This window comes from Ctenopharyngodon idella, chromosome 1 (genome assembly GCF_019924925.1).
Source record: "Ctenopharyngodon idella isolate HZGC_01 chromosome 1, HZGC01, whole genome shotgun sequence".
In the NCBI taxonomy this organism is placed as follows: domain Eukaryota; kingdom Metazoa; phylum Chordata; class Actinopteri; order Cypriniformes; family Xenocyprididae; genus Ctenopharyngodon; species Ctenopharyngodon idella.
The window spans coordinates 36392752-36420194 of record NC_067220.1 but is presented as its reverse complement, the minus strand read 5'-3'; the positions used below and the strand labels follow the sequence as shown (position 1 = coordinate 36420194).

The 27443-nt window shown below is 36.1% G+C and overlaps 1 protein-coding gene across 1 annotated transcript in view; it reads left to right on the top strand.

Moving 5' to 3' along the window:
• The window catches only part of sorcs3a (sortilin related VPS10 domain containing receptor 3a), a 254736-nt gene that overhangs the window by 154170 nt on the left and 73123 nt on the right, over nt 1-27443 (top strand). The window contains 3 exon segments of the mRNA XM_051894728.1: nt 22596-22669; nt 24276-24340; nt 26151-26269. Of these exon segments, the coding sequence (XP_051750688.1) occupies nt 22596-22669; nt 24276-24340; nt 26151-26269 (258 nt within the window).

Here is a 27443-nt window from a genome sequence, read left to right as displayed (position 1 = left end):
TTATTTATTTTTTGTCTAATTTATTATGACAAACTCATATTTGATTAGGAACAAAATTATTGTTACAAAATAAATTAATTCTACATATTTTCCATTTGATCTACTGTGATTTTCATGTTGAAATATTGGGGGGATTATAACTGATGGATTTGAATATTGGGGGCGTTACCTCCTCCCCATCCCCCCATCCCCCCCACAAACTATGCCCCTGATCACACTCGTAGCCATGCGATATGGCTGTATATCAGCACGCTGTGATTACCTGCGGCCTCGTGCCTGTAGGGCCGAATCACAGCCGTGCTGATATACAGCCAATATCGCACGGCTACGAGTGTGATATTGCTCATATATATATATATATATATATATATATATATTTGAGGGGAGAGAAAGTTCCCAAGTATGGTTGAAACTGAATTTGTAATTCAGTTGCTTGCTATCTAATGTAGTTTTCTTTCTTTTACCACCATGTCAAAATTTTCACTCTTCTGAAGCTATAGGTCTCAGTAACACACGGTGGCAGTCACTTGATGCTGTATTGCTCACATGCTTCCTGTTTAACCTCTGTCACCTCTCCTCTGTCACACTCCCTGTATTATTCCTAAGTTTTTTCCTACATTTCTGAAGCTGTCATCGCAGTTTGCCATCAAAGACCACATAGGGGCTATAGACAAGGCTGACATTTACTTACGCAAACAGGAGCAGCTTGGTGTCACCAACTCTGTACCCTCAGTACCACTGTTGAGAAGTGTAAGACAAATATCTTTCAGTTCACACACGTTTAGAGCATGTATGCAAGTATTTTCCATGGTTTTAAATTTCTTTGTATTTCTGCTTTAGTTATTGTTCCACAAAAAAAAAAAAAAAAGTAGATGGTGTGTGTGTGTGTGTGTGTGATGAAATAGTCTGTATCTACAGTATTACAGTAATGATTTGCCTCAGTAATTCCTATAGTACCACATTAGCACTAGAGTTTTCTGTTTTTTTTTTTTTTTTTTCTAAGACATGTTTCTAAAAGCTACTTAAATATCCTTTTTTTAACTAAGGTTTAATCCTGTCTTAATCTAAGCCCTTGTCTTGTTTAACAATAAATGGATAAAAGGGAAAGATTATTCTTCACTAGAAACAGTGACATGCATATATGCCTAGTTTAGACCACCCAAGCAAATGGTTAAAGCTATTGCAGTACTTAAAGGTCACTTCCTTAAGGGATAGTGAGAATCCATTGAAGTGCTTGCTCAGCATCTGGGAGCCATCCAGCAGCAAGGTGCACACTTCAACCATGAGAAGACTTTTAAGAAGTGGACTGGAAGGGCTTGTTGCAGCTAAGAATCCGTTCTTGCGGAAAGCCAGCTAGCTGAAGAGATTACAGTAGTTATATGAAAGTCCATGAAGCACAGAGTGACAACCAGTGACAGAAAGTCCTGTAGAGGACAAATCTAAAAAATTCTGATTCACAAAAACACCAGTATGTCAAAAGAAGTGTTGGTGAGACGCATGTTGATGCATGAGAAGCTTGTGGTTTGTGGATGCAGCAGCCAATGGAGGAGTTAAGATTTCATCATGCCTTACTGTTTCTTGAAAGTTTTTGTTTTGGGAAAAGTGACTGACTAAGTGACTGACAGAAGTTTCATCTTTTAGCAACATAACAAGCTCCAGTCTTATACTTGTAATTAAGACCTACTCTAAGGGAACGTTAGAAGCCACCTACTGATTCACACCCAATATAACTAAAGTTGTGGGATTTATTGAATAAGGAAAATATAATAATAATAATAATAATAATAATACAAATAAAATGAAAACTATATAGAGGAAGATTCCTGCAGGAAACTTGCACAGGAAAACAGAGGAGTATACCAAAGTGTGCTGTCCAATTTAAAGAAAAAGTTTGGGGTCAGTAAGATTTTTGAAAGAATTCTCTTATGCTCAGAAATCATTCTAATATGCGGATTTGCTGCTCAAGAAACATTTCTGATTATTATTATTAATAATAAAGTTAAACACAAACCATTTTTCTTTGAGTAGAAAGTTCAAAAAATAACTGTCACTTTTGATTAGTTTAAATCATCCTTGCTGAAGTATTAATTTATTTAAAAAAAGGGGAAAAAAAATTCTTACTGACGCCAAACGTTTTTAAATATTCTTTATATAAATATGTATAATGAATAATATTAGCATGTTTTATTTTATTATTCTTGTTTTTTAACAAATAAACTATTTGATTGCTACAAAATAATATTATTTATTGTGTAGCATGTATGAAACAGTGGTCTGGTGTGGTTCATGATGTGGACTCTAGTACAGTTCGCAATTGCATGAATGCATCCCAGTATGACTTGCATAGGCCGTAAAATTGAAATAGCATAGCATAATGCATTTCTTGTTGCTGCTTGTCTTCATAGATAGTGCCGCTTGTGAGCAGCTCGCATTCTCAGCATCTCTTGCAGTGCATCCGCATCAGACACAGTGACAACATTAAAGCTGGCACCTTCTCCTCCTGAGTCGTTACCTAGCTACAGCAGTAAAGAGCTGCCATTAGTACTCAAAGATGCAAAAGTATATCTGTTCAAAACCAAATGTTACAATGTGACAAGAGACCTGTGGAGGTGACGGGAAGGGGAATTCAAGTATAGACCAAGTATGAAAGCAGCCTACAACGGTGTAAGTAAAAGAATGACCAAAAACCTGTACATTTAGTGTGGCACAGGAATAGAATTCATTCAGGACATCGTCATTTACTAATTGGTCCATGAAATTAGAAGGCCAATACCGTAAGAAATGTGCAGGCAAGGGAGGACCTGAAGATTTATAGTTGCAAAGTGCAGTGCTGCCAGCCAGCTGCGTGTGATTTTGTCCGTCTTCTCTTCTTCATTTCCACTCCCTGCTATTCCACTAATGACCATAACTCGCCACCAGCTCCATTAATTCAGAATGTGCCGCGTGTAAGTGTTTCAGACTTAAACGTATTTGCTGGCTGGCAAAGAGCTACAGGAAAAAATAGCAAGTTCATTTTGTTTCCTCAGAAGTTAGTAGGAGCTGTGGGGAAAGGTGTTGGTTATGTAACTAGACTGCAATCTACTCTTTAAGTTTTCATCACCTTGGCTTTTACTACAGGTGTTGGCTGCAAGTTGTACTATTGCTTCCATTACATTCATGAGTACACTTTAGTGCCCCATGGAAATGCCCCTTTTTTCTTTTCTTTTTTTAAATGAGACCATCATTTATGATCAAATAAATGTATTTAGATGCCATTCATGTCCCACATTTTGGTAAAAAGTTTGTAATAACTGTAAACCCCATTGAAAATGACTCAAAAATAAAACTTTTTTAACCATATACAATGTACCATAATGACTGATGAGCAACATATTAAGGTAAAATATGTGACCCGTGCTGGCAAAATGAGTCGGAATGCACACAGGCTAATTTCGAGCTACATGCAAAACAAGTGAAAAATGTCAATCTTGGTGCAAAATTGAGTTCATTAAGCCCTCTCTAGCAATCCCAAAGCTCCAAATAGCAATTAAACATCTAAAAGTATCTTTATTTGTATGTTTTCTGACAGGAGTATCTTTCCTTTTTCCATGAAAAATGCTATTTTTCTCTGCTCGCTTCTCGACTACTGGCGCGTCCCCTCAGCACAAGTTTGGTATCGTTGTAAAGCGCAGCATTCCAACTTTGTGAATATTAATAGCGAATTATCGATGGCATGAGTCTGAACCAATGAAATGTGACTTTCAAACTGAAGCGCGTGCACAAAGACGCCTCAGAGAGCGCAATACATACACATATACACAGAATTACAGTATTTCAAAAATCTGTCTTGGCAGGTATTCACGCAAACATTGTCTGTTATGTCTTAAGTGACTGTTTGGTTAACTGAAAAACATCTGATGTGTAACATTATATTAGATCCGTGTGATACAGTAGGTCTTATATATAGATTGTCTGTTTCAATAATCTTAATCAAACAATTGTGGAATCATGGAAAAAATGTTGAATATATATATTTTTCCTGTTGCTGGATATAGGTTTTGACTTTGTTTGTGGCATTACCAGGGATTTATGGTATGGCTGCTAGGTGATTTTGTTTTGCAACCTTCAGAAAACTTAGATTTTTTTTCTCAAAATGGATTTTGATGACTCTATCGACTTCAAACAGGTGTAACTCAGTCATTTTTTGTTGGATTCCAACAAATAATACGTAATTTTGAAGGTTTTTTAATGACTCATTTTTGAAACTTTGCTTATTGCGACTCATTTTGCCAGCACGGGGTCACATATTTTGTAGACAGACAGACAGACAGACTTTTAAAACTGCCTTTCTGGATTTCACACATATATCCATGTCCTTTATGCTTCATTTGAGGGTAAAAAAGAATGTTTATATTTTATACTCATTCACATTCATGTTAGTATTGTATGTTATTATGATGTTATTATTGTTTTTATTAAAAAATAAGCCTCATTTTAGCGATAACTAGGGGCTATAACTGTAACATCCTGTCCAGCCATGTAATTTAAACAGTGGCTGAACTCTGAAAATTCTGAGTGTATTCAGCATTTCAGTTTGTGTGGATTTGCTGGACATAAAGTTTTTGAACAGATGCTGTTACACCTGGATAAGCTTGACCTGACAGATACCCATAGGATTATAGGTATTAGCTTTCAGAGAGAGTGGGTGTGAAATGGAATGTTTGGTTGTAAAAATTGATGTCTGGTAAGTTATTATCAGCTGTAAGCGAGGATTAGTTTAAGCAGATGGATGCTACTTGTTAGTATGGGACACAGATACAGCAGTGATTTACATACTGCTTTGCTGTTCAAGCATCACATTTACGGTCCGTGATTGGTTTTTCCGGAAGCTCTACCTGGAAAGTAATTAATTATACATTTGTCAGGTTTAGCAACATGTGAGGCAACAAAACAAAACAGAACAAAAACATCTTGTTTTTGTAGCATCTCCCTCATGAATTTGCTCTCATTCAAATGCTGGAGATTGCATTAGTTGTCTTGGCTTGCCTTCAGAAGCATGTTTTCTAACGTCAAACCTTGAACAGTTTCCCAAGTTGTTGCATTCTAATGATGTAAATGTATTCTGTTAATTATTTTGCACACAATTGTAACTTTTGCAAAAGCTAGCTTCGATGCTTCAGGGACATCGCTGGAAATAGAAGAACGTGGGAAGGGTAAACATTACAAGGATAAACACAAGACACAGCATCTTTTTTAGTGTCGTTCGTGTTGTTGCAGCGAAAATACATTGTGTTTTCGGAATTAGCAGCACGAGGTGTTAATAGTAATAGCCTGAACTGTGTCTCGGTTGATGACTCCTCGCTTCTGGAGAAGCTGTGAGAGATTACCGGCTGTAATACGCACCATGTCTAACTGAAGTAGATGGATTTGTGTCTCTTAATGTGGAGCGCATGGGATCATGTAATTTAAGCCTAGAACGTCACCTTTTATTCATCATTGCTTTGATTAGTAATGCAGAATGACTTTGCAAGGAAAATCTGACGTGTAGCTCTAAATGTGCCCTTTTAGAGGATTACATTGGGTAAAATAGCAAACACACAAGCCTTCAACTTTAGCGAGTGTAATTGTGCGCATGATGTCCATTCACATTGGTAATTTGATATATCAACTGTTGTTTAATTGTATTTTTTTTATGTTAATTTAATTTTATTTTGTATATTATTTTTGTATATGTGTTTTATTTTTTATTTTATCCATCCAACATTTAATATGATATATTAAAATCGATCTAGCTTACTGAAGTGTGCAGCAAGTGTCTCACATCAGCCGCCGAGCGAACGCACAGAGTAATGTTATAACATCATTTTCAACACTCTCAAATGTATGTAATATGATAAACAGAGCTGCGTTACCTTATACTCATGACCGGAAAAGCGGAAGCGGCGCCGGCGACTGTGGCATAACAAAAGTTCCGCTGCTCGCGGCGTGTGTTGCGCAATCGCTCCAGCGGCCTCGTTCAGCTCCCACAACACTCGGTCCTGCTCTGCTTCATACTACAGTAACGTTAATAATCGCATCCATGAACATGATTTCTTCCCGAGTCCCATCCCAATTCTTTTCCACTGGCTGTTGAAGTGAAGACCACATGTCCCAAGATTCCGCTATCAAACTTGGCGTCATCAAGCTATGCATTTGTTTTGAATAGGCCTCTAGTGACCTCTAGCGGACAAAAAAATCTTACATAGTGCACCTTTAAAGGAACACGCCACTATTTTTGAAAATAGGCTCATTTTCCAGCTCCCCTAGAGTTAAACAACTGAGTTTTACCGTGTTCGAATCCATTCAGCCGATCTCCGGGTCTGGTGGTAGCACTTTTAGCTGCAGCTTAGCATAGATCATTGAATCTGATTAGACTGTTAGCATCTTGCTCAAAAATGACCAAAGAGTTTCAATATTTTTCCTATTTAAAACTTGACTCTTCTGTAGTTACATCGTGTACTAAGACCGACGGAAAATGAAAAGTTGCGATTTTCTAGGCCGATATGGCTAGGAACTTTACTCTCATTCCGGTGTTATAATCAAAGCAGTGATATTACGCAGCGCCTGAAAATAGTCCCCAGCTATGTAACTTCCAACGTGACCGGCACTAAGTTTGTGTATATACCTATATCTTCTGAATCGTCTCTCACAAATGTCTCCATGGTTGCAAGACGCGCTCCCTGTGCAAGCAGGTGGTCACGTTGGTTATGTTGATGGAAGTTAGCCTATTTTCAGGCGCTGCGTAATGCCATTGCGCTTGCTGCACCCATGGTACGGCAGCAAAGTTCCTTTTCAAAAATAGTGGCGTGTTCCTTTAAGGTCTACTGTTTATCATTGTTTAGCAACAGAATGCAGTTCCATTTGTTGCCAATAGGGCTGCAAAAAATGGTGGGAATAAGGGGCCGTTCATACAGAACATGTTTTCCATTCGACTGTTCCATTCTATTGTTTTTCGATGTAAATGCGCTCTAGACAGTCATCTTTAACCACTGCGTTCATGTCTTTTGCAGTGTCTTTCGCATGACACGGCATTCTAAAAATGAATGCTCAAGTTAAAAGAAGTTCAACTTTTTAAAAACACGGCTCTAGACCTTGCACCTTTTTTTCCCCCTAAGATTTAAGAATTGGGAATTGTTAAAAAAATGAAATTTATATCAGTTGCTGTGTTTAAATGGACCCTAACAATCCAATTGTAATCAGACAGTACAGTCGGATTAAAAAAAGTAAATCGGAATGAATTGGTCAAATCTGATTTCATTCAGATTGTAAGGGGTGGTTTAAACATTTTCTAATTTGATCGAGAGGACATGTAAACACTTGATCAGATTAAAACCGGGAACTGGAAAGTACTGCGCATGTGTGTGGTGTAGAAATGGCATAATGACGTATGACACGTGGAACAAGCTTTTGTTGTTGAATAAAGTGTCATAAATACAAAGTTCTGTTATGAAACTCTAGATGGCGCATGCTGATGGGTCCATAACTCAATCCGCTTGCAATCACATCATTTCTCTATAGGGCACAGCTGATTGGTTCCTGCTGTATTAGTAACCAATGAGCCTGTATGCTCAAACTTTAAATATTTGGTCAGAATTTCCTGTAGCAGTGCAACGTGCCTTCAGAAACCCTCCACCTTCCCCAGCTCCACCTGTATAGATCTGCTACGGATAATTTATGTATACTATATTGTACAGCAGCAGCATGTCTTACTTGTGCACAGCAGCATGTCGTGTATGCAAGTCCTGTACTTACTCTGTACCAGCAGCAATAACAGCAGCAGTGTAGCAGATCTATTCCGCCAAGACCAAATACACTGTCTGGCCAAAAAAAAAGATCGCTGTCTGGGTTTAAATAGGCAAATGCTTAAGAGTCAATGATTGGATCATTATTGCAGTGAATTGCTGCAATTGTCAATACAAGATCTTGACCATGAAATAACACCACAACATTTATTTCCATCAAGAGGTGCATAAATTTTTGGTGCAAGAGCCTTCTTTCAAAAACATTAAAAAATCTTGCTGACCCCAAACTTTTGAATAATGGTGTATATGTCAGGCACTATAAATATATGATTTTTTTCTAAAATAATTTACATTTTAATGACATTTTATGAAGTAATAAGCAATAAGGAACTTGAGGCCATCCAGTATTTTAAATATATTCATGGCTGAAGGTTTTGCAGACAGGCCGCTGCGTGCCGTGCCTAACAACGGCTTTTAGTCGCCTCTCACAATATATGATGGCCTCTTGTACCTCATAGCTCATTATGTAAGCAAGAGCAACCTTAGTGTATATGTTCATGCACTCCATCAACCTTGTGTATAATCCTCTCTCAAACTGTGTATGTCCGTACGTGATTTCTCCTTTGAGTGTGTGAGCAAGGAACGCGTGTTCGTGTGCACCTTTACCTCTTTGCAGTGAAGTCAGTTGTTACAGTGCTGTTAGAGCTGAATTTCTCAGCTCACTGCTCATCCAGATGGCACATATCTTTAGCCGGATTCCCGCCTGTCACCTCCCTGTGTCTAACCTCCCTTTTCATGCCTCGCGTGAATGCCTCCTGACGAAGCCTCCCTGGCGTTCTGAACTTCCCTTAATGTGGAAAACACAGTTCCAGTGCCAAGCCAAGAGACTGTTTCGCTTCTCAGAATATTCATGATGACTAAGATAGTATTCATGAGGACTAATAGTTCTGGTTCATTTATTCGAAATAGAAATGTTTTGTAACGCTGTAAATGTCTTTACTGTCACTTTTGATCAATTCAGTGTTTCCTTGCTGAATAAAAGTATACATTTCTTTTAAAAAAATAACCTTATTGACCCCAAACTTTTGAATAGTAGTGTAAACAATAACAGAAGAATAGTCTAGAACACTGTAGTCTCGTGTAGTCAGACCTTCAGACTGACGGCAGAAGGTCTGGACTCTATCGCAGCTTTCATTGGCCAAGGACCGCCCAAGAGGACGTTTGACTGACATGTAATGCAACCAGTCACAGTTCGTTTTGTTCCGCGTCATGTTTAGGGGCATGAAAATGTAAAGTCGATGTCCCTACAATAAAAGACCGGCATGAATCTAATAAATTATTCATTCAAGAATGTTATGCCAGGTTAGTGCAACAATGGAGCCGCGAAATTCACATACTTTTGAAAATCTAGCATTTAGTTGATCCTGGTAAGCGCTCGTTGTTACAGTTGTAAACACGACGGCTTTCTTCTTCCTCAAGCCGGTTTGGCGTCATGGCATTTGTTTCCAGGCGGACCATTAAAGAATGCAACACACATATCTCCCGGACATTCTGTAGAATTCAACCAATCAGACGACAACTTCAAAACTCCTGAAATGTTTGCAGATAAGTGTGCCATATGCATCAGACATTCAACCAACGGTCCGTGGGCGTGACGTTTGAGGCTGAGACTAAGAACACTGTAATAAATGGCATTTTGGACCAATTGTTAACATCTTATTACCCAATTGTTTTGGACCCCTATTAGCAACAAATGGAATTGCAACCTGTAGACCTTAATAAAGAGTTACATAATAAAATTAAAATAACATTAAAGTAATGAATGAATGAATGCATTTTATAGTAAAATACTTAACTGAGGCATTTGAGCCATACATACTATTGTAATAAATTATTTAAATATTTTCACAATATATTTCCACAATATATTTTTTTGGAGGTAATGCACTAATGAACATCTGTTAATGAGGAAACAATTTTCAGCAGAAGTAAACATGGCTATATCTTTTATATTCTACATCTGTGTTTTCCGGTGCTTACCTCATTTGCTTTGGAGGGCAGGTTGCTGTGCCAGACAGGATTTTGGAGGTCTGTGCCTTTGATAAAGTACATTTAATAACCCGATCGATTCATTAATTTCCATGGGCTGACTGGCTCATTGGGCAGATAATACCAACCCATCAACTGTTGCCCCACAGGAATGCACAGATGCTCTCTGATCTTACCTGACACTGTCTGAACCAGTTTGATATGATGGTCAAAGCAAACTAATAGAAAAAAAGGTTCTGTGCATCACTACACAACACCCTTAGCAACCACTCTTAGCAACATAAACTGTTTGTTCTCCATTGATATTGTTCATTGAAGCTTATTGTATTATGTAAAACTAGAAGAGTATTGTGAGAAAGAGATCGATTGAGCGAGTTTATTACCTACATTCAGATTTAGAATTTTCCTTCAGGTCAGTCCTATGTTCATAATAAAAAAAAATCTGTTTAATTGTCTGATGTATTATCTTGTCCTTTTAACAGTTAAGGGGTTTTCCTGTGACTGACAGCGCTAGTCAAAGCATTTATCAGTTGCGTTTTGTTCCATGTTCACAACAATTCAGTCTTTTCAATGTAAAAGTCTTTGCTACTGAATGACACACTCATAAAGACAGTCTTTGCTGCCATCTAATGGTGTAATAATGTAACTTCTGTTGCTGTTCACGGTCAGGGACTATTTTTTCCGGCGGAAAGAAGGCTTTTAGTTAAAGTTTACTTCATGAAAGTTGCATTGATACATATTTTTGGCTTTAATTTTTGTATTGTGTGGTAACCATTTCATAAAAGCAATAAGGCTAGTGCTGTATTGTGAATAAGTCACGGCTGAATGGGTTGCAGGTGCTCCGCTTCGCATCGTGCCTAACAGCGCCCTTCAGCCGTGACTTATTCACATTACAGCACAGCCTCTCGTACATCATTGCTTACGTAAAACCTACTCAACTTTTCTGATACTGTGTTCCCATCATGCATGAATAATTAATAAGGTTGAATTTTTGCTGTTTTTCAGCTATATTTACACTGTTTCATCATTGCTTCTGTTGTTAGGTTTAGTAACTTGCGATTTTGTGGAGTTCATTTTCTACTCAAAAATGACACATTCATACTCAAAAATGATCTATCGAATGTTACCGTCAATGTGTATTGTGTACCAAGTATTGAATTGTTTGTGTTCGGGTGAGTGGCACATTACTTTTATTATGTAGATATGGTATCTACACAATATCTATTGTATTATTTACTTAGATGTTTCTAAGTAAAGCATACTCTTTAAAAGCATGGTTTAATTCAATGTTATATCATTTGAGTAAAAAGTTAATTTTGTTAAATTTACTTAACTTAGTTAGATTTTACTTAATTATATGTGAAATTAAATATAATTAAGTAATGCTTACATAATTTCTTTATGAATGTTAAGTTCAATAGTAAGTAGATTTAACTTAATAACAGGTAAGTTGTACAGAGCAGTAGCAGTAAAATTTACTTAAAATGTGGTGTTACGAGGATTTTATCAAGTAAATCCTACAAGTTTTTTTTTTTTTTTTTGGTTTTTTTTTTCAGTGAACAAGAGTGTTTTAGAGATGTTAAAAAAGTCAAAAGTTATATCTGTTAATATCACCTGAGCTAACATGAACTAACAAAAAACAATTGCATTTTTAATACTGTAGCAAATGTAATGCCCTTTGTTAGTTGATGCTAGTTAATGCGTTAAATGTTAACTAATGGGATTTTATATTGTAAAGTGTTACCATTTTGGTTTCACCTGTCCCAGATCTAAATTCTTGCAGTTTTACATTTTTAAAACTATGATAATCTAAACATAATGTGAAATGCACGATTTCAATGACATCCAACAATTGTAACTAAGTTAGAACACTTTTACCAAGGAAACAACAGTGTCAGAGCATGCTTCGGATAAAATAAAGGAGATGAATTTAGCATTGGCGAGACATTAAGGAGTTTAAAAAAAAATGTAATTTCCACCACCATTATTTCCATCACAGAATGCTGTGATGGAATACATAATTTAAGATCAAAATGGAAATGACATTTGTTGGTTCATAAACAGACTTTAACAACTATAAATATATCAACTGTCAGATATTGTAAATGGACAAGTTAAAGTTTATTTTCAAAGTTCACAGGGAAGAACATGTCTAGAAACACCCTTGAAAAATGCACCAGTCAAAACACTTCTAAAAAATGCAAATGGTTTTGGCAAAATTGAGAGTGACAGTTTAGAGAGGTGTAATGTTGAGGACCTGGTTGTCAAAGATAAACCCCAACCCCAAACAATGCTGATGCATGATTTGCATATATGCTACCTTCTTATGCCTATAATGTCTCAGGATCGTGATCACTGAGTGTGTTCTCAACTCGACAGGGAAATGAAGAAAGAAAGGATTAGTTCAGCTATTGCCATCGCAAGCTCTCTCTACAGGACGCCAGATGATTTAGAGTGCTGTACATAAGTGCATCGAGAATTTATAGCTAACGCAATTAGCCGGTATAAAAGTGAATTATGAAAATGGTCAGACACAGGAACAATAACGCTTGGTTGCTCATTTCCATAATTCTATAACCTACTCATTCTCCTTCTCTGCAGGGCAGGTCAACACTCCACTGGAGAAGCTGAATATTCTCTGACAGTGTTTAAGAGGTGTTTATATGCATGTGAACACTCTTCTAATCATTTTTAAAGAGATTAATTAAAAAGATAAAGGAATTGTTTGGGTTAAATACAAGTTTAAAGGTGACTTCAGGGCCTCTAGTGACACCAAACGGAATTGCAAGTTTCCACTCCACCTATTTTCTATTGGTTGGACAAAAAATTGAATAGCTACGGAGCCCCGGACATGACATGCAGGAAAAAAATAGTAGGCTAAATCGTGCGCACGATTTACTAATTTGTTCCCTTGATTTACTAAAACGTGCGCACGATTTACTATTCGTTCCCTCGATTTATAAATCATGCACATGATTTATAAATTGAGGGAACGAAATAGTAAATCGGGCGCACGTTTTAGTAAATCGTGCGCACGATTTAGTAAATTGAGGGAACGAATTAGTAAATCAAGGGAACGAATTAGTAAATCGTGAGCAAGAATTAGTAAATCGAGGGAATGAATTAGTAAATCGAGGGAACGAATTAGTAAATCGTGCGCACGATTAAATATTTTTTCTTGCATGTCATGTGCGGGGCTCCGTAAATGGTACATTTCATGCACAGTGGTAATTTAAAGTGCGGTACAATGTGCATAATGAAAATATGAAACATAAATTAGGAGAAAGTAATTAAAATTAATTAAAAAAGAAAGATGATGTATTTAATTAAAAATGGGTTGAAATTGGATTAAAATAAATAATAAAGAAAAGTAAATTGATATAAACAAAAATGGCTGTTTATATAAACTCTAAATTACCTGCATCTTTGCATTTTGCCTAGCTAGTTATTGTTTTTGGACTTAGTCCCTTGAAAATCGCACATGAGCAAGCTTAATGTGTCCTCCTGCCACTAATTTGAGTCATAAATTGGGCTAATCCTGCCATCTGCCTTGCTAGAATAAACATTTTGTGCTTGACAGATCATTTAAACACTGTAGAGATCTCTAAGATTCTGAACTTCTGGAGACCAAGCTGTTAATGTGGAAATTCACTGAACTATCCAGGCATCATAACATTTATTTATTTGTACACTCACATGTTAGTATTCATTAGCATATCTTACCAGTCATACATTTATCTGCTACCTCTTTATTACTTCACAGAAGCTGTCACACAAACTGAATAATCCATACAGTAAGTTACTGCCATTTAGAGGTATACAGTTTATACTTTGTAAATACATGTAATTATTATAATTCATATCGAGTGATGTAATATATGCGCAATCTAGTTCCGCTTACCTTCTTATCTAATAATCTGTCAGAATTCATAGTATTCAAACAGTAGGTTGAATGTACCTGATGGCCTGCTACTTCTGGCGAGATTCTGAAGTGTGCATTCAGTAAACACTTTACTATTCCATGAGGCCTTGGGAGAAGAGTTGTGAAGCGACACAGCTGGCAGCGTAGGTCACATGACAATGACAACAATTCCATTCTTTTTAATGGCTGTGAAGTAAGTTTCAAACCAATTGTACTACCAAATATGAAATTGTGGATGCAGCTTCTGTGTTTTGAGTGGAAGTCTTTTGCCCGGTGACTCATTTAAACACCTCTCTGATTGGCCACTGGGTTCATGCACTCAACTGTTATTGGCTAACATTCAGTACACGGTAGAAATAGAAACCTTTGACACAGTGGTAATAGATCTAATTGGAATGCTGTATACACCGATCAGGCATAACATTATGACCACCTTACTAATATTGTGTTGTTCCACCTTTTGCTGCCAAAACAGCCCTGACCTGTTGAGGCATGGGCTGTTGGCGCTTTCGGCGGTGGACAGGGGTCAGCATGGGCACCCTGACTGGTCTGTGGCTATGCAGCCCCATACACAACAAACTGCAATCCACTGTGTATTCTGACACCTTTCTGTCAGAACCAGCATTAACTTCTTGATCAATTTGAGCTACAGTAGCTCATCTGTTGGATCGGACCACACGGGCCAGCCTTCACTCCCCATGTGCATCAATGAGCCTTGGCCGCCCATGACTCTGTCGCCGGTTCACCACTGTTCCTTCCTTGGACCACTTTTGATAGATACTGACCACTGCAGACCGGGAACACCCCACAAGAGCTGCAGGTTTGGAGATGCTCTGACCCAGTCGTCTAGCCATCACAATTTGGCCCTTTGTCAAACTCCCTCAAATCCTTACGCTTGCCCATTTTTCCTGCTTCTAACACATCAACTTTGAGGACAAAATGTTAATATAAATATTAGGGCTGGGTATTGACACAATTTTCACGATTCGATTCGATTTCTATTCACATGCTTTTGATTCGATTCGATTCGATTTCAATTCGATTTGATATCGATTATTTTGGATGTAGTATATCAGATACTGTACATGGCAAATTTTCTAGAGGAAAAAAAATTCTCAATTGATGCTGTAAACTACCCATGGGAGTCAGTTGGTACTACTTTACTATAATATTGTTAAAATTAGCTTATTTATATTTAACTTATTTATATACAAACACTTAAATTACACTCAATGATGTTTTCTATAATAACCAAAGTTTAAAATTACATAATCATATTTCTGCTCCAATTCATTTTTTTTTTTTTTTTTTTTTTAAATATAAACATTTAAATTGTGGCTGTCATAACTGATTAATTCAAACATGCATTAAATATTGAAGAACATGAAAAATTACAATGAATATGTAACGGTGCATAGCTATATTGTTCAGATAGCTGACTTTCTAGATTTCATTTTTCTAGCTGACTAATGAGTTTATGGTCACTGAATATGTTTTTCTGAGGTAAATGTGATGTTACGTGACATTGTTTACAAGCTGTTTTATTGACGTCTTTCCGAGGTTGAAACACTGATTGAGCTATTACATGAGACATGATACGGATTTCGGTAAGTTGTACTGTATATTTTAACATACCTTCAGATGTTTAGTCATGTTTATTTCGCTCTGTAACTGGTATTAAAGCGGAGGAGAGGATCAGTTTACATGCGCTCCGTGCTGCCGCTTCTCTTTAACTGAGGCGCTAAAGCGATCACATAATATTTAACAGCGACAAAACGGTATTTATTTTTTGAATCTCATAATAAGATGGACGTCATTTGAAATCTGAGACTTTGCTTCATATCAAAAGTAACAAAGCACTAGGATTATAGCGATTTATTGGATGGGAGGCGCGCTACATGTTCTGTTCATTCATCAACTGAAAACAGACTAGACTAATCGATTCTTGGGATTTAGGAATCAATATCGGTTCGTAAAACTGAGAATCGATTAAAATCGTGAAATCGATATTTTTTTTTACCCAGCCCTACTAAATATATCCCACCCACTAACAGGTGCCGTGATGAAGAGATAATCATTGTGTTCACTTCATCTGTCAGTGGTCATAATGTTATGCCTGATCGGTGTATATCCACGTTTATGATCACAGCAGCTGGAATTGTAATCATGATTTTTTTTTTTTTTAAATCATGTAGCCCTAATTTGATTATTGGGTAACACATTACAATAAGGTTTCATTATTTAACATTAGTTAACTACTTTAGTTAACATGAACTACGAATGAACAATACTTATACATCATTTATTAATCTTGGTTAATGTTCATTATAACATTTACTAATTATTAAAATCAAATTTGATGTGGGACAAATGTAAATGTGCTGTGTTCTGATTGGGTGATGCTAAATGTAAACCGTACCTCCTCTGCTAAGTATTTATTTCTTCCTCTTGACCTAATAGAAACAAAACCTAAACTCAGCGGTTGCAGTTATGTTTCGTCTGTAATCTCTTTTACAAACTATGACCATTTGTTTCATGTGTCTTAAAACATTCCCAGATGAATTGCTTTCTTATTTCATGATATTAAATGGCATTTCTTATTTCCTGTCTTTTTCTGGCACGGTTCATCCTCGCCCTCCTCCTCCAGCAATCCATGCCTGATATTCCCTGCTCTCTCCATCACAATTTAATGGAAATGATCCAAGTGTTCAGGGCGTTATGCAAATATGTGCTATAGATTTTCTTTTTCATTATAAGTACATTATTAAAATCAGCTCTCCTCTCCCTGTTCCCCTCACCTCCTATTAGAAGGCCCCAGAGTCTCCCTGTTGGCAGTCACTGACTGTCAGCAGTGGGTCCTTGCTGCATCTAGTGATTTATTGATGTAAGTGGGAAGCTATGAAGCCGACTTTGTGACAGCTCCGAGCTTTTAAAATTGAGCATGTCATCCGGCTGATGAATGACTACAGGTTGAGCTCAGCCAGCGGCACAATATGTCAACGTCCACGCTTATGAGAGACCCAGTGGTCCATAGGCTCTTACACTGACGAGGGATATATAAATATATATATATATATATATGTGTTGCGCCAATCCGGTCTGTCCCTCGAATTTGGACAGATTTTGTTAAATGTGAAACAATTTGAGATTCTGATTAAGCACTGACTTGTTTTGAAAGGTTTAAAAATTTGAACGGGCACTAAAACTCTTGTTTGCAGGGTCCTTGCAGAAAAAATCTTACAATCAGTTTGATCAAATTTAAGGTCATAAAGAGTCTCAAATATATCTTAAATGGTGTAACAAAAGTCTTAATTATAATTTCAAGAGATGTTAAATGGACAATTCTTGTTACTTATGGAATATTGCAGTATTTAAGTAAGCAATAAGGTACGAGGGGCTGTGCTGTATCGTGAATAATTCACGATACAGCACAGCCTCGAGTACCTTATTGCTTTTATAAAACGGTTACCACACAATACAAATTTTAAAGCAAAAAATATGTATCAATGCAACTTTCATGAAGTAAACTTTCACTAAAAGCCTTCCTTCCGTCGGAAAAAATAGTCCTTGAACGTGAACAGCAACAGAAGTTACATTATTACGCCATTAGATGGCGGCAGTGAAGTGAAGACTTTTACATTGAAAAGACTGAATTGTTGTGAACACAGAACAAGACTGACAAATGCTTTGACTAGCGCTGTCAGTCACAGGAAAAACCCCTTAACTGTTAAAAGGACAAGACAATACATCGGACAATTAAACAGATTTTTTTTTTTTTTATTATGAACATAGGACTGACCTGAACGAAAATGCTAAATCTGAATGTAGGTAATAAACTCACTCAGTCGATCTCTTTCTCACAATACTCTTCGTACACTTTGTGTCATTGTCAATCCAACATATGCAAATGTTTTTATGCATTAATACAATAACATACTTTTAAGTGTGATGTATAATTGTCTTTGGGTTTGCCTTCACATAAAATCCTAACAAAATACTGTCCCTCTAGTGTTATCATACAGAGACAGCTAAAAATATTTCTACAAAAGTTACATTAATCTACCCTTTTCCCCACATAAATGTTCAAAGGAACATTAGTTTCTGTATCCTGTCCACTTTTTTCACTCTGTCTCCATTAGCCATCAATAGTCATAAAGAATCTTTGTTGAAATAGGCCAGAGCTTGACTGGGTCGGTGCCTTCTCACTGTAGGACTAGAATAACAAACGCGCTATTCCCGGCAGGGGGCCGATCAACAGTGGCATCAATCAGTGTAATAGGAACGCGCCAGGCTTTGCCATTAATTGTGCGGCTGGGCATGCAGAAACACAATTAGAGCAGTGGAAATTAGGCCATGTGTTTAGCAACTTGTAGGGGTCATGCTGGCACTCATATGTCATGTAGCCGGCTGGTGGGATGTTTCGAGTCAGTAAGGGGTCTTTCTGCACTTCTTTGACAGTATGTTCAATATGTCTAACGTTATGCTTCTGGTAAGGTATGGGAAAACATGACTTTGTGGGTCATAAGATCTGAGTATGCATTCTGTTCTCCTACTTCCCACTCACTTCGACTCATTCCACTAGAAGCAAATGTTTTCTCTTAGTACTATTTTTGTTGTTAGCATTTTTGCCTCTTTTATAAGGGCAGAGAGAGACAGAGGGGACAGGAATTTATGGGATATGAGGGCGGAACAAGATCTGGAAATGATTGAAGCTGGATTTGAACTTGCATCAGGGTTGTTTGTCATTCAGAATTGGATTCTTAATGCAGTTCAGTTCCTCAATTTGAACAATATTTGAATGCATTTTTTTTTTTTTTTTTAATTTGTAGATTTAAATGATTATTATATTTTTCAATTTCATATTTATATTTTTCAATATGAATTACCACTAATTATAAAGCATTTTACAGAAACATTATCTGAAAATACAAAAGTTGTATTTCAGTTGTAAATTAAATTCTTATATTTTCAGTATTCATTTGAATTTTAGTTTAATTTTAGTTTTTCATTTTAAAATGAAAACATTCTTCGTCTACACTGGCGTTTTCACAGCGTTTCAGAAACGATCTCCGTCTACACTACACGACCGAAAACGCATGTCACATGACTGTTCAAGCACACTGGGCATGCGCATAGAAGTGTAAACAGTTGCCTCTTGCTCATGTAGGCAGCTGCAGTATTAAAAAAACGCAGAGTTTAACTGCACAATTGCTGCTAAAAATTGACAACAAAGACAGCAAAGATTGCAGTTCAGTCGTGATGTTATTGTTTACGTGGTTGTCAAGGATACGCAGAGCAAACGTGGGCAGCCACGCCATCATTTTCAAAAGTCTCTGTTTTGGTCCATTTATACTGAAATGCAACCCGGCGTTTTCAAACTAAAACGGGCTCTGCAGCGTTTTCGAAAGTCTCCGATTTTAAAGTTCGAAAATGCCAGCGTAGTGTAAGCAACAGGCGTAACTGTAGCAAAACTTAAGCATTTTAAAACGAAAACGCAATAACGGGGCCTTAGTAATTTTAGTGATTTTGTTCTGTGCTTTTGTCATTTTTATTAGTTTTGCTGTTAGATTGCTATTTATGTTTAATTTATTTTTATTTCAATTTTAGGTTTTGTTCAGTTTTAGTGTTTATGTTTGGTTAGTAATTTTAGTGCTTACACTTGGCAACATAGTAATTTTAATTTAGTTCAAGTTTTTCCATCTAATATTTATATTTTATATTCAGCTTTATTTCAGTCATTAATTATAGACAATAAAAACATTGCTAACCCCTAAGCCTCAGTTTTGATATGTGTACCTTTATTTTAAAGTGTTTTGCTGTTTCTGTTGTTTCCATGTTTTCACTTCCTGTGTTCCTGTTTGCCTCTGTTTCCTTAGTTGCCATAGTAATTAATCAGTCTCACCTGTGCCTTGTTAACCTCTTGTTGTGCCTGTATACCTCTGTGTTTCAGTCTTTGTTTGTTGGTTGTTGTCTTTACACGTTTTTGTAAGGCTGTTGCATCTCCTGTTTCCTCGTTGTATTATTCTCATCTTCCTTGTTTGATTTATTGTCATCGACTTTCCCTGTTTGGATTATCTGTGTTTGTGTGTTTATTTAATAAATACTGCTTGTGATCGTCGTCTCTTCTCTTCCCTGCAAACCGTAACAAGTAGCTTACGGTCATTTGTTTAACATTATTTGGCAAATAAATCAAGGTGGAGAGTCACTTTTAGGAATAATAATATCCAATTGAACTGACCTGACCGGTCTTCTCTCTGTATTTTTGTACTTTTGGGACTTTGTGTATTTCTGGGTTAGCTGGGGTTTGAATGATATGGGTCAGTCTTCTCAGAAACGGTCTTTCCAGATCTCCTGTTATTGTCCTGTTATTGAGTGTTTGTGTGATGCTTCCAGCTCCTGTCAGTAAAAAGCTTGTGATGGCTAACTCTCTTTGTTCTGTGTTAATGTAATGCTCAGTAACTTGTCAAGATGTACAATGCAATCTTCAGATGTTTTTTGACTGGTGTATCTGTTCGTTTGAAGATTTGAACAACTACATCAATGTTTCTGTAGAAATTAAGGATGACTACTTCACAACAAACTTGGCACTTTGTATTTTGTCTTTTTTAATGTACAGAAAATTACACCATCAGGATACAGAAAAAACAGTCCCTAACTCAGTGTTTCTCTAACTTTTTGAACCCTTTCATAAGTTCATAACTGTTCACGGACCCCCATCTCGCTTTTCAGAGCTGAATGGTTTGGTTCAATGCTTAAACACTTTATTCTAAATGTCTATGGAGGAATGAATAGGAAACCCAGACTGCATAAAATGCCACTTCTGTTACATTCATATTGCTTGCTGTGCAATTTTTGTTCAAAGTACAGAAAGTTTCTGCAGCCCCCCTGGCTATTTGAGACAGACTCCCGGGGGGCCCACGGCCCCTAGTTTGAGAAATGCTGTCCCAACGGCTCTAGAAAGCTACAGCTTTGCAGCTCTGGAGATTGAAGGTATTGCCTGTTATTTTCTGTGGACAGAGACACATGTACAGACTAGAGCACATAGTGGAGCAGAAACTTCCAAATGAATTCCCTTCGGACCTGAGTGGACTCATCTCATCCATTAGGATTCCCTTGAGATTCACCTTGCAGCTTCAAGCCCAAATAATTCCATTTAGACACATTATAATGTGTGTTCTGTTTCACGCGCTGCTAGCTCCAGGTAAAGTGCTGAAGCTCAAATGATCAGTGCTTTTAACTTCTGCCAGTTCTCTTCTCTTGTTCCTGTCTGTCACGTCCCGGGGTTTGAGCCATTATAATGCACAACATAGATTCGGAAGGATAGTATTTTGCTAAATATCATTTGTCTGATATATTTTCTGAACACATCTCAAAGGAAATGTATCGTCGATGTCTCTGACTTTGCGGTACCAAAACGGATCACTGAGACACAGTACAGCAGGAGACGGGCCAAAATTTTGTTAAAAATACTACAGTAAAGCACCAGCTTCTTTTGATTTTTTTTTTTTTTTTTTTTTTTTGACCAATGATATAATATGTATATTTTTATTTGGTCAAACAACAATATTGTAAAATATTATTGCACTTAAACCAGGGTTATTATTGTTAACTAAATCGAAAACTATCAAATACATTTTTGTTAATTGAAATAAAGCTGAATTAAACTATAAATATTAGTTAAAAAAAAACTTAAAATACTACTTGCTTTGGCAATAAACTGAAATAATTTTAAATTGAAGCACTAAAATCATTTGGAAATATATGAACTGAAAATAAAAACTAAAACTAACTAAAATAAAAATAAACTAAAACTAAATAGCAGGGGAAAAAAATAAATAAATAAATAAAATGACAAAATAATGAAAGTGCCAAAAAAAGAAGCTAAAATTAACATGAAAACTAAATAGAAAGATAAAAGCTAATTAAAAAAAAAAAAAAAAGAACTAAATTAACACTGCTTTAATATGACTGCATTCTTTTTTAATATATTTAAAAATATAATTTATTTCTGTGACAGCAAAACTAGGGAACATTTCTTATTGTTATCAGTATTGAACCCATTCTGCTGTTTAATATTTTTGTCAGGATTTTTCAGGATTCTTTGATGAATAGAAAGTTCAAAAGAACAGCAATTTATTTGAAATTTAAATTTTGATTAAATGTAAAAAAAGAAATTAATGTTAAAAAAAACCCTACTGTTTTGTAAAATATTTGGCAAATGTATGTATATATATATATATATATGTGTGTGTGTGTGTGTGTGTGTGTGTATATTCAGTGTATCTATGTCTATATATGTCTATATACGAGTCTATATATGAGAGAGAGATAGATACTTTTTATTTTTTGAGCCTTTGTTGTTGCCAGAAACTGTTTGAGAAAAAAGTTTTGAGTTCTGAAAGTTACAATGTATTTTCAAACTAAAATACACCTTTTTTTATATATATCAAAAGATTAAGAAAAATATATTCCTTATGATATGACCCCCTTAATCGTGTTCATGTGCAGTAAATACGATTTCCATTTTCCACACTATTAAAATGGCATATATTTCCATACGATTGTGTGTTCAATTACCTAAAAACGCCCAACCATAATGGTGTTCTCCTTAACCCATGACAACTGATTCAAGGGCTGTGCTTTTTTGCTCAAGCCTTTAAAAAGCAGCACACACAATGATTCAACTATGTAATGAAATACAAATCACAATGACGAATCAGTTATATTCTGAGAAAAGGCTCTAAACTGAGATGAGAAGAAACTGCCTTCAAATGGATATATGGCTTTAACTTAACAGAGCGAATGATTGCAGATTTTAATGGCTGCCTGTTTTTTTCTCTCTCTTTTTTCTCCTTTTTTTGCAGCTGTATAGCTCATTTGACTTTGGCCGAAAGTGGCAGCTAGTTCATGAGCGAGTGACTCCGAACCGCTTCTACTGGTAGGTGATACTGTCACAATCACACCTCATCTCCATTTCTCACACGATGTCACTAACTTACAATTTTATGGGCGAACAAGGAGAGTTTAGTAGAGTGCTGGTTGACATTGATGCATTGATGAAATGCGGATTGAGTTGGATATGGCTGAAAATTGTGTCTTTCTTTTTTTTTTTTTTTTTTTTTTTTTTTCTCTTTATGCTTAGAAAAAGCACAGGCTGTTGTGCATGTCTACGTGAGATGAAATCTGCACAGATGCTTGAGCTCTAAGACCTCTGTTGCACAACGCCTCTCTGTTCAATATGGAGACAAAGAAACGGAGAGAATAAGCATGGCTGAGCAAGATAGAAAGAAAATAGAGGCATAAAGATGACTAAGGAGAGCAAAGGAGAAAGGAGGATTGTACTCTATACTGCATCTAGACTTTAAAGATGAAAATGGTTAAAAGATGAAAACTAAAAAAAATTATGTACACACACGAGATAAAGACTACTATAGGGCTGCAAGATTTGGAGGAAATCTAATTGCAATTTTTCTGATAAAAATTGCTATAGCAATTTTAAAAACAGGTTCAGGTACCGTTCCACCCGTAATATATAATTTTATTTTACTGTACAATTGCAAAATTACAATACTAATATTTATGGCTGTGTTAATTTCTTCATTTGTCGAACATTAAACCATTGAGCTTTTATTTTTTGACTCAGATTAATAGAAGCTGTCTTATTTTACATGGATTGGGTTGCATTATGTCATATTGAGATCACATGACCAGCTGAATACTATACTTGCTTTATTTCAGTAACCCTCTTTTCATTAGTCACTTACACTCTTTGTATATTAATTATGGCTGACTGAGAGTGGCACATTTCTACAATGATTTTTGTGAAAAAAAATTACTTCTAAGCCATTATGTGTTAAGTCCAAGATGACTCCCATCAGGTAACAAACAGTTTTTCATCCATTTTTTATTTTGATAAACATGACAAAATGTAAGATAAAGATTGCAAGAACATTATTTATGTGAGAGTTATATGTAGTTATACGCAGATATGTTTAAAGTACATTTGCATTTTTAGTCAATGCCTTTTTACCAAAGTGACTACAAAGTATGCAAATCACACAATATGTAGCTAAGATGTGTAACTTCAGGAGGTTGAGAAAGCAGAGCTTTCAGCAGAAGTTTGTTGTCATTTTGTGCATGAGTCACAGAGAGAGAGTGGTCTCTAGTACAGTCCTATTTGAGCTATAAAAGACACTGTCTAGTTAATGGTGGGGTTATTTAAGATCTAGTGCACTAGTTTGGACTAGCACCACACACTCATGTTTCCAGCAGGTGTCATCATTCTAATTTCCTTATACTCCTTCACTGTCACCACCATGCACAAATATACAACTACAAATTACGTGGTTTTACACACACTTCTAGTTACTGCTGCAAAGTGTACTTTGATTCCTTTTCCCATCATGTGGCATTTGGATTAATGGCACCTCACAACTCTTATGTCACTTTGCTGGCTGAAATGGACCTTCAGTAAGACATCAGTTATGGATTTTTTTTCGTCTCTGTGATAAACGTCTTTCTCCTCACTTGTGTGTCTAATGCAGGTCAGTATCCGGCCTGGACAAGGAATTAGATCTAGTGCACATGGAGGCCCACACTCCTGATGGCCGTGAGTTGCTTCTTTCTTTCTTTCTTTCTATTCTTAAATGTGAGAATTTTGATTCATACCAGTGACTATTTTGTTTTTTTGATTGGTCATGTCCCTAGCCATTTTCTATTCTATTCTATTCTATTCTATTCTATTCTATTCTATTCTATTCTATTCTATTCTATTCTGTTCTGTTCTGTTCTATTCTATTCTTCAGTTCTGTCCTGCAATCTAGTGGTGAGAATTTCAGTTCATCCCAGTGACTCAAATCTTTTTTTGGGGACTGGTCATGGTCCTAGTCATTTTTATTTTATTTTATTTTATTTTATTTTATTATTTTATTTTATTATTTTATTTTATTTTATTTTATTTTATTTTATTTTATTTTATTTTATTTTATTTTATTTTATTTTATTCTGTCCTGCAATCTAGTGATGAGAATTTTGATTCATCCCAGTGACTCAAATCTTTTGGTTTTTTGACTATTCTATTCTATTCTATTCTATTCTATTCTGCAACCTAGTGGTGAGAATATTGATTCATCCCAGTCACTCAAATCTTTTTTTTTTTTTTGACTATTCTATTCTATTCTATTCTATTCTGTAATCTAGTGGTGAGAATTTCGATTCATCCCAGTGACTCAAATCTTTTGATTTGTTTTGACTGGTCATGGCCCTAGCCCTAGCTCTATCAATTTTTATTTTATTTTATTTTATTTTATTTTATTTTATGTTAAAATGTAATAAAATATTTCATTCTTAGTGAACTGTTCAAAATTAAATTTTTCAGACTTTTCAAATATTGTGAGTCAATGTATAATCCTCTCTAAAATAATAATAATTAATTTATCAAAGGGATAAAAAAGAAAAAGATATATTATATTATATTATATTATATTATATTATATTATTAAAGTGAAAACACATCATTCAGAACATCACATTTTTTCCTGAATTTTGTGATTCATTTTATAATTCACTCAACAGATTATTCGAAAAAAGGAAAAAGCCATCAGATTCTTGCTTAAGCCTCACTCATTCTATTTGTTCTGAAACAACATGTCCCAGTACTTTCACAAACTATAGTTTTTGTTTCGTTCCATGTCAATGTGAGTCTCATTCGAATTCTCTTTTTCCTGCATCTTCTCGCTTTTACCTTCCTCTCACATTCCATCTACTGATCTACGGTACACTGTTCCTTCAAACCTGATGTTAGAGGAGGAAAAGAGATGAGACGAGAGCCCGTGAGCTTGGGGATGGATTCCGAGGCTGAGGATAAAGCCAGTCCTGCAGGCAGCTAGACAGGATTACCGTCATGATAAATACACCATCTGATAGCAGATTAATGCAGGACCTGGACTCTCAATACCTTGCTTTCTCTCACTGGTTAAAGGAATAGTTCACCCAAAAATGAAAATTCTGCCATTGTTTACTCACCCTTATGTTCTTTTTCTTTCGTTCTTTCGTTAGTTCTTTCTTTCTTTCTTTCTTTCTTTCTTTCTTTCTTTCTTTCTTTCGTGAAACACAAAAGGGAGAATTTTGAGGATTTTTTTCTGTACAATAATAGTTCACAGTAACCAAGCTTCCAAAAACCAAAATTCTCTTCATTTGGTCATTGGAGGGTGAGCAAATAATGACAGAAATTTAATTTGTTTGAATGCACTTTCCATTTGATACTTGATACATAATTCTGGATCTTCCACTTAATGTTCTCTGAAGCTGAGACACCCTTAGAGATTCTAAGACGTAGTCAGGGGTTATTGGACTCAATGCCACCAGTATTAGAATCTAATTAACAGCTAGAATCCTTTTTCTGTCTCTTCTTACAACAGATTGTCAGTATGTGACATGCAGAGCTCAAGCCTGCTCTGAATCCAGTAGGACATATCCATTTTCTGGCTATATTGAGACCAACTCACTCGTGGTTCAGGATGAATACGTGTTCGTTCAGGTAAGGACCAGAGATCACATTAGTTACTGAAGAGATATACATGTGTATTGCTTTCCTATTATGATTTAGAAGTCCTATACACCCCTTCCCCCCAATAAAAGTTTACTTTAAATAGTTTGTATTCTTCCAGTTTCTTAAACTTTATATCAGAGGTCTTCAACCCTGCTACTGGGGACCCACGGTCCTGTGGAGTTTAGCTCCAGCCCAAATCAAACACATCTGAACCAGCTAAGCAAGCTCTTCAGGATCACTTGAAAATCACATTGGTGTGAAATTCAGTTGTGCTGAGGCAGGCTGGATATAAACTTTGCAGAACAGTGGGTCCTCAGGAGCAGGGTTGAAGGCCTCTGCTTCATATGTAATGACTCTTTAATTCATTTACTGTGGTAAAAGTTGCCTAAACTGCAAGTCTATACTGCAGAAAAATAGTCTCCTTAAACATATTTATTTTACCCAGAGATTTATAGTTTAACAGGTAATCAGTGGTGGAACTATTGTTATATTAAAGACCACTCTTCTGAAATGCTTTAGAGCAAAGAAACAAGTCAAATGGAACCATTTAATTATTATTTTTTAGATTATATAATGATATCCACAATAAAAGTCAAATAGTGTCGCTGAAATAAAAAGTAGAATGATAGGAGTAACAGTGTAACCCTTTGCCATTAGTCTTTGAGATAAGTACTTCCTGGAACAACAGACCTGATGGAATTTCTCAGTTCATTCTCACTGAGGAATGCTCTGTCATCCCGTCGCTCCTCATTTATAAGGTGCTAGTAGAACAGTGATCTTATAAGTCACAGTCTTGCAAAATCTTGCAAAAGAAACTAACAACTAAATTGAGCCAATAACTTGATTGTGGAACACAGTGTGAAAATCACTTTGTAAGTGTAACTTGATTAAAATATTTAACTATCCCGAGGCGGATCACGTAAGGTCCTCTGTCTTCGCTCCCATGGCGTCGCTGCTCATTTGCATGAAGTTGAACTCTGCTCACCTTTTTTTGTCACATCAGCAATGGTTGCTGCCACTCATATTGCCTCAAATCACCAAATCTCATTGAAAATGAATGACTTCGGCTTTGGGCTGCAGATCACTGTCAATGTGAATGTACCTTAAAGAAATAGTTAACCTGAAAATGAACATTTCCTCACCCTTGTGTCATTGCAAACCA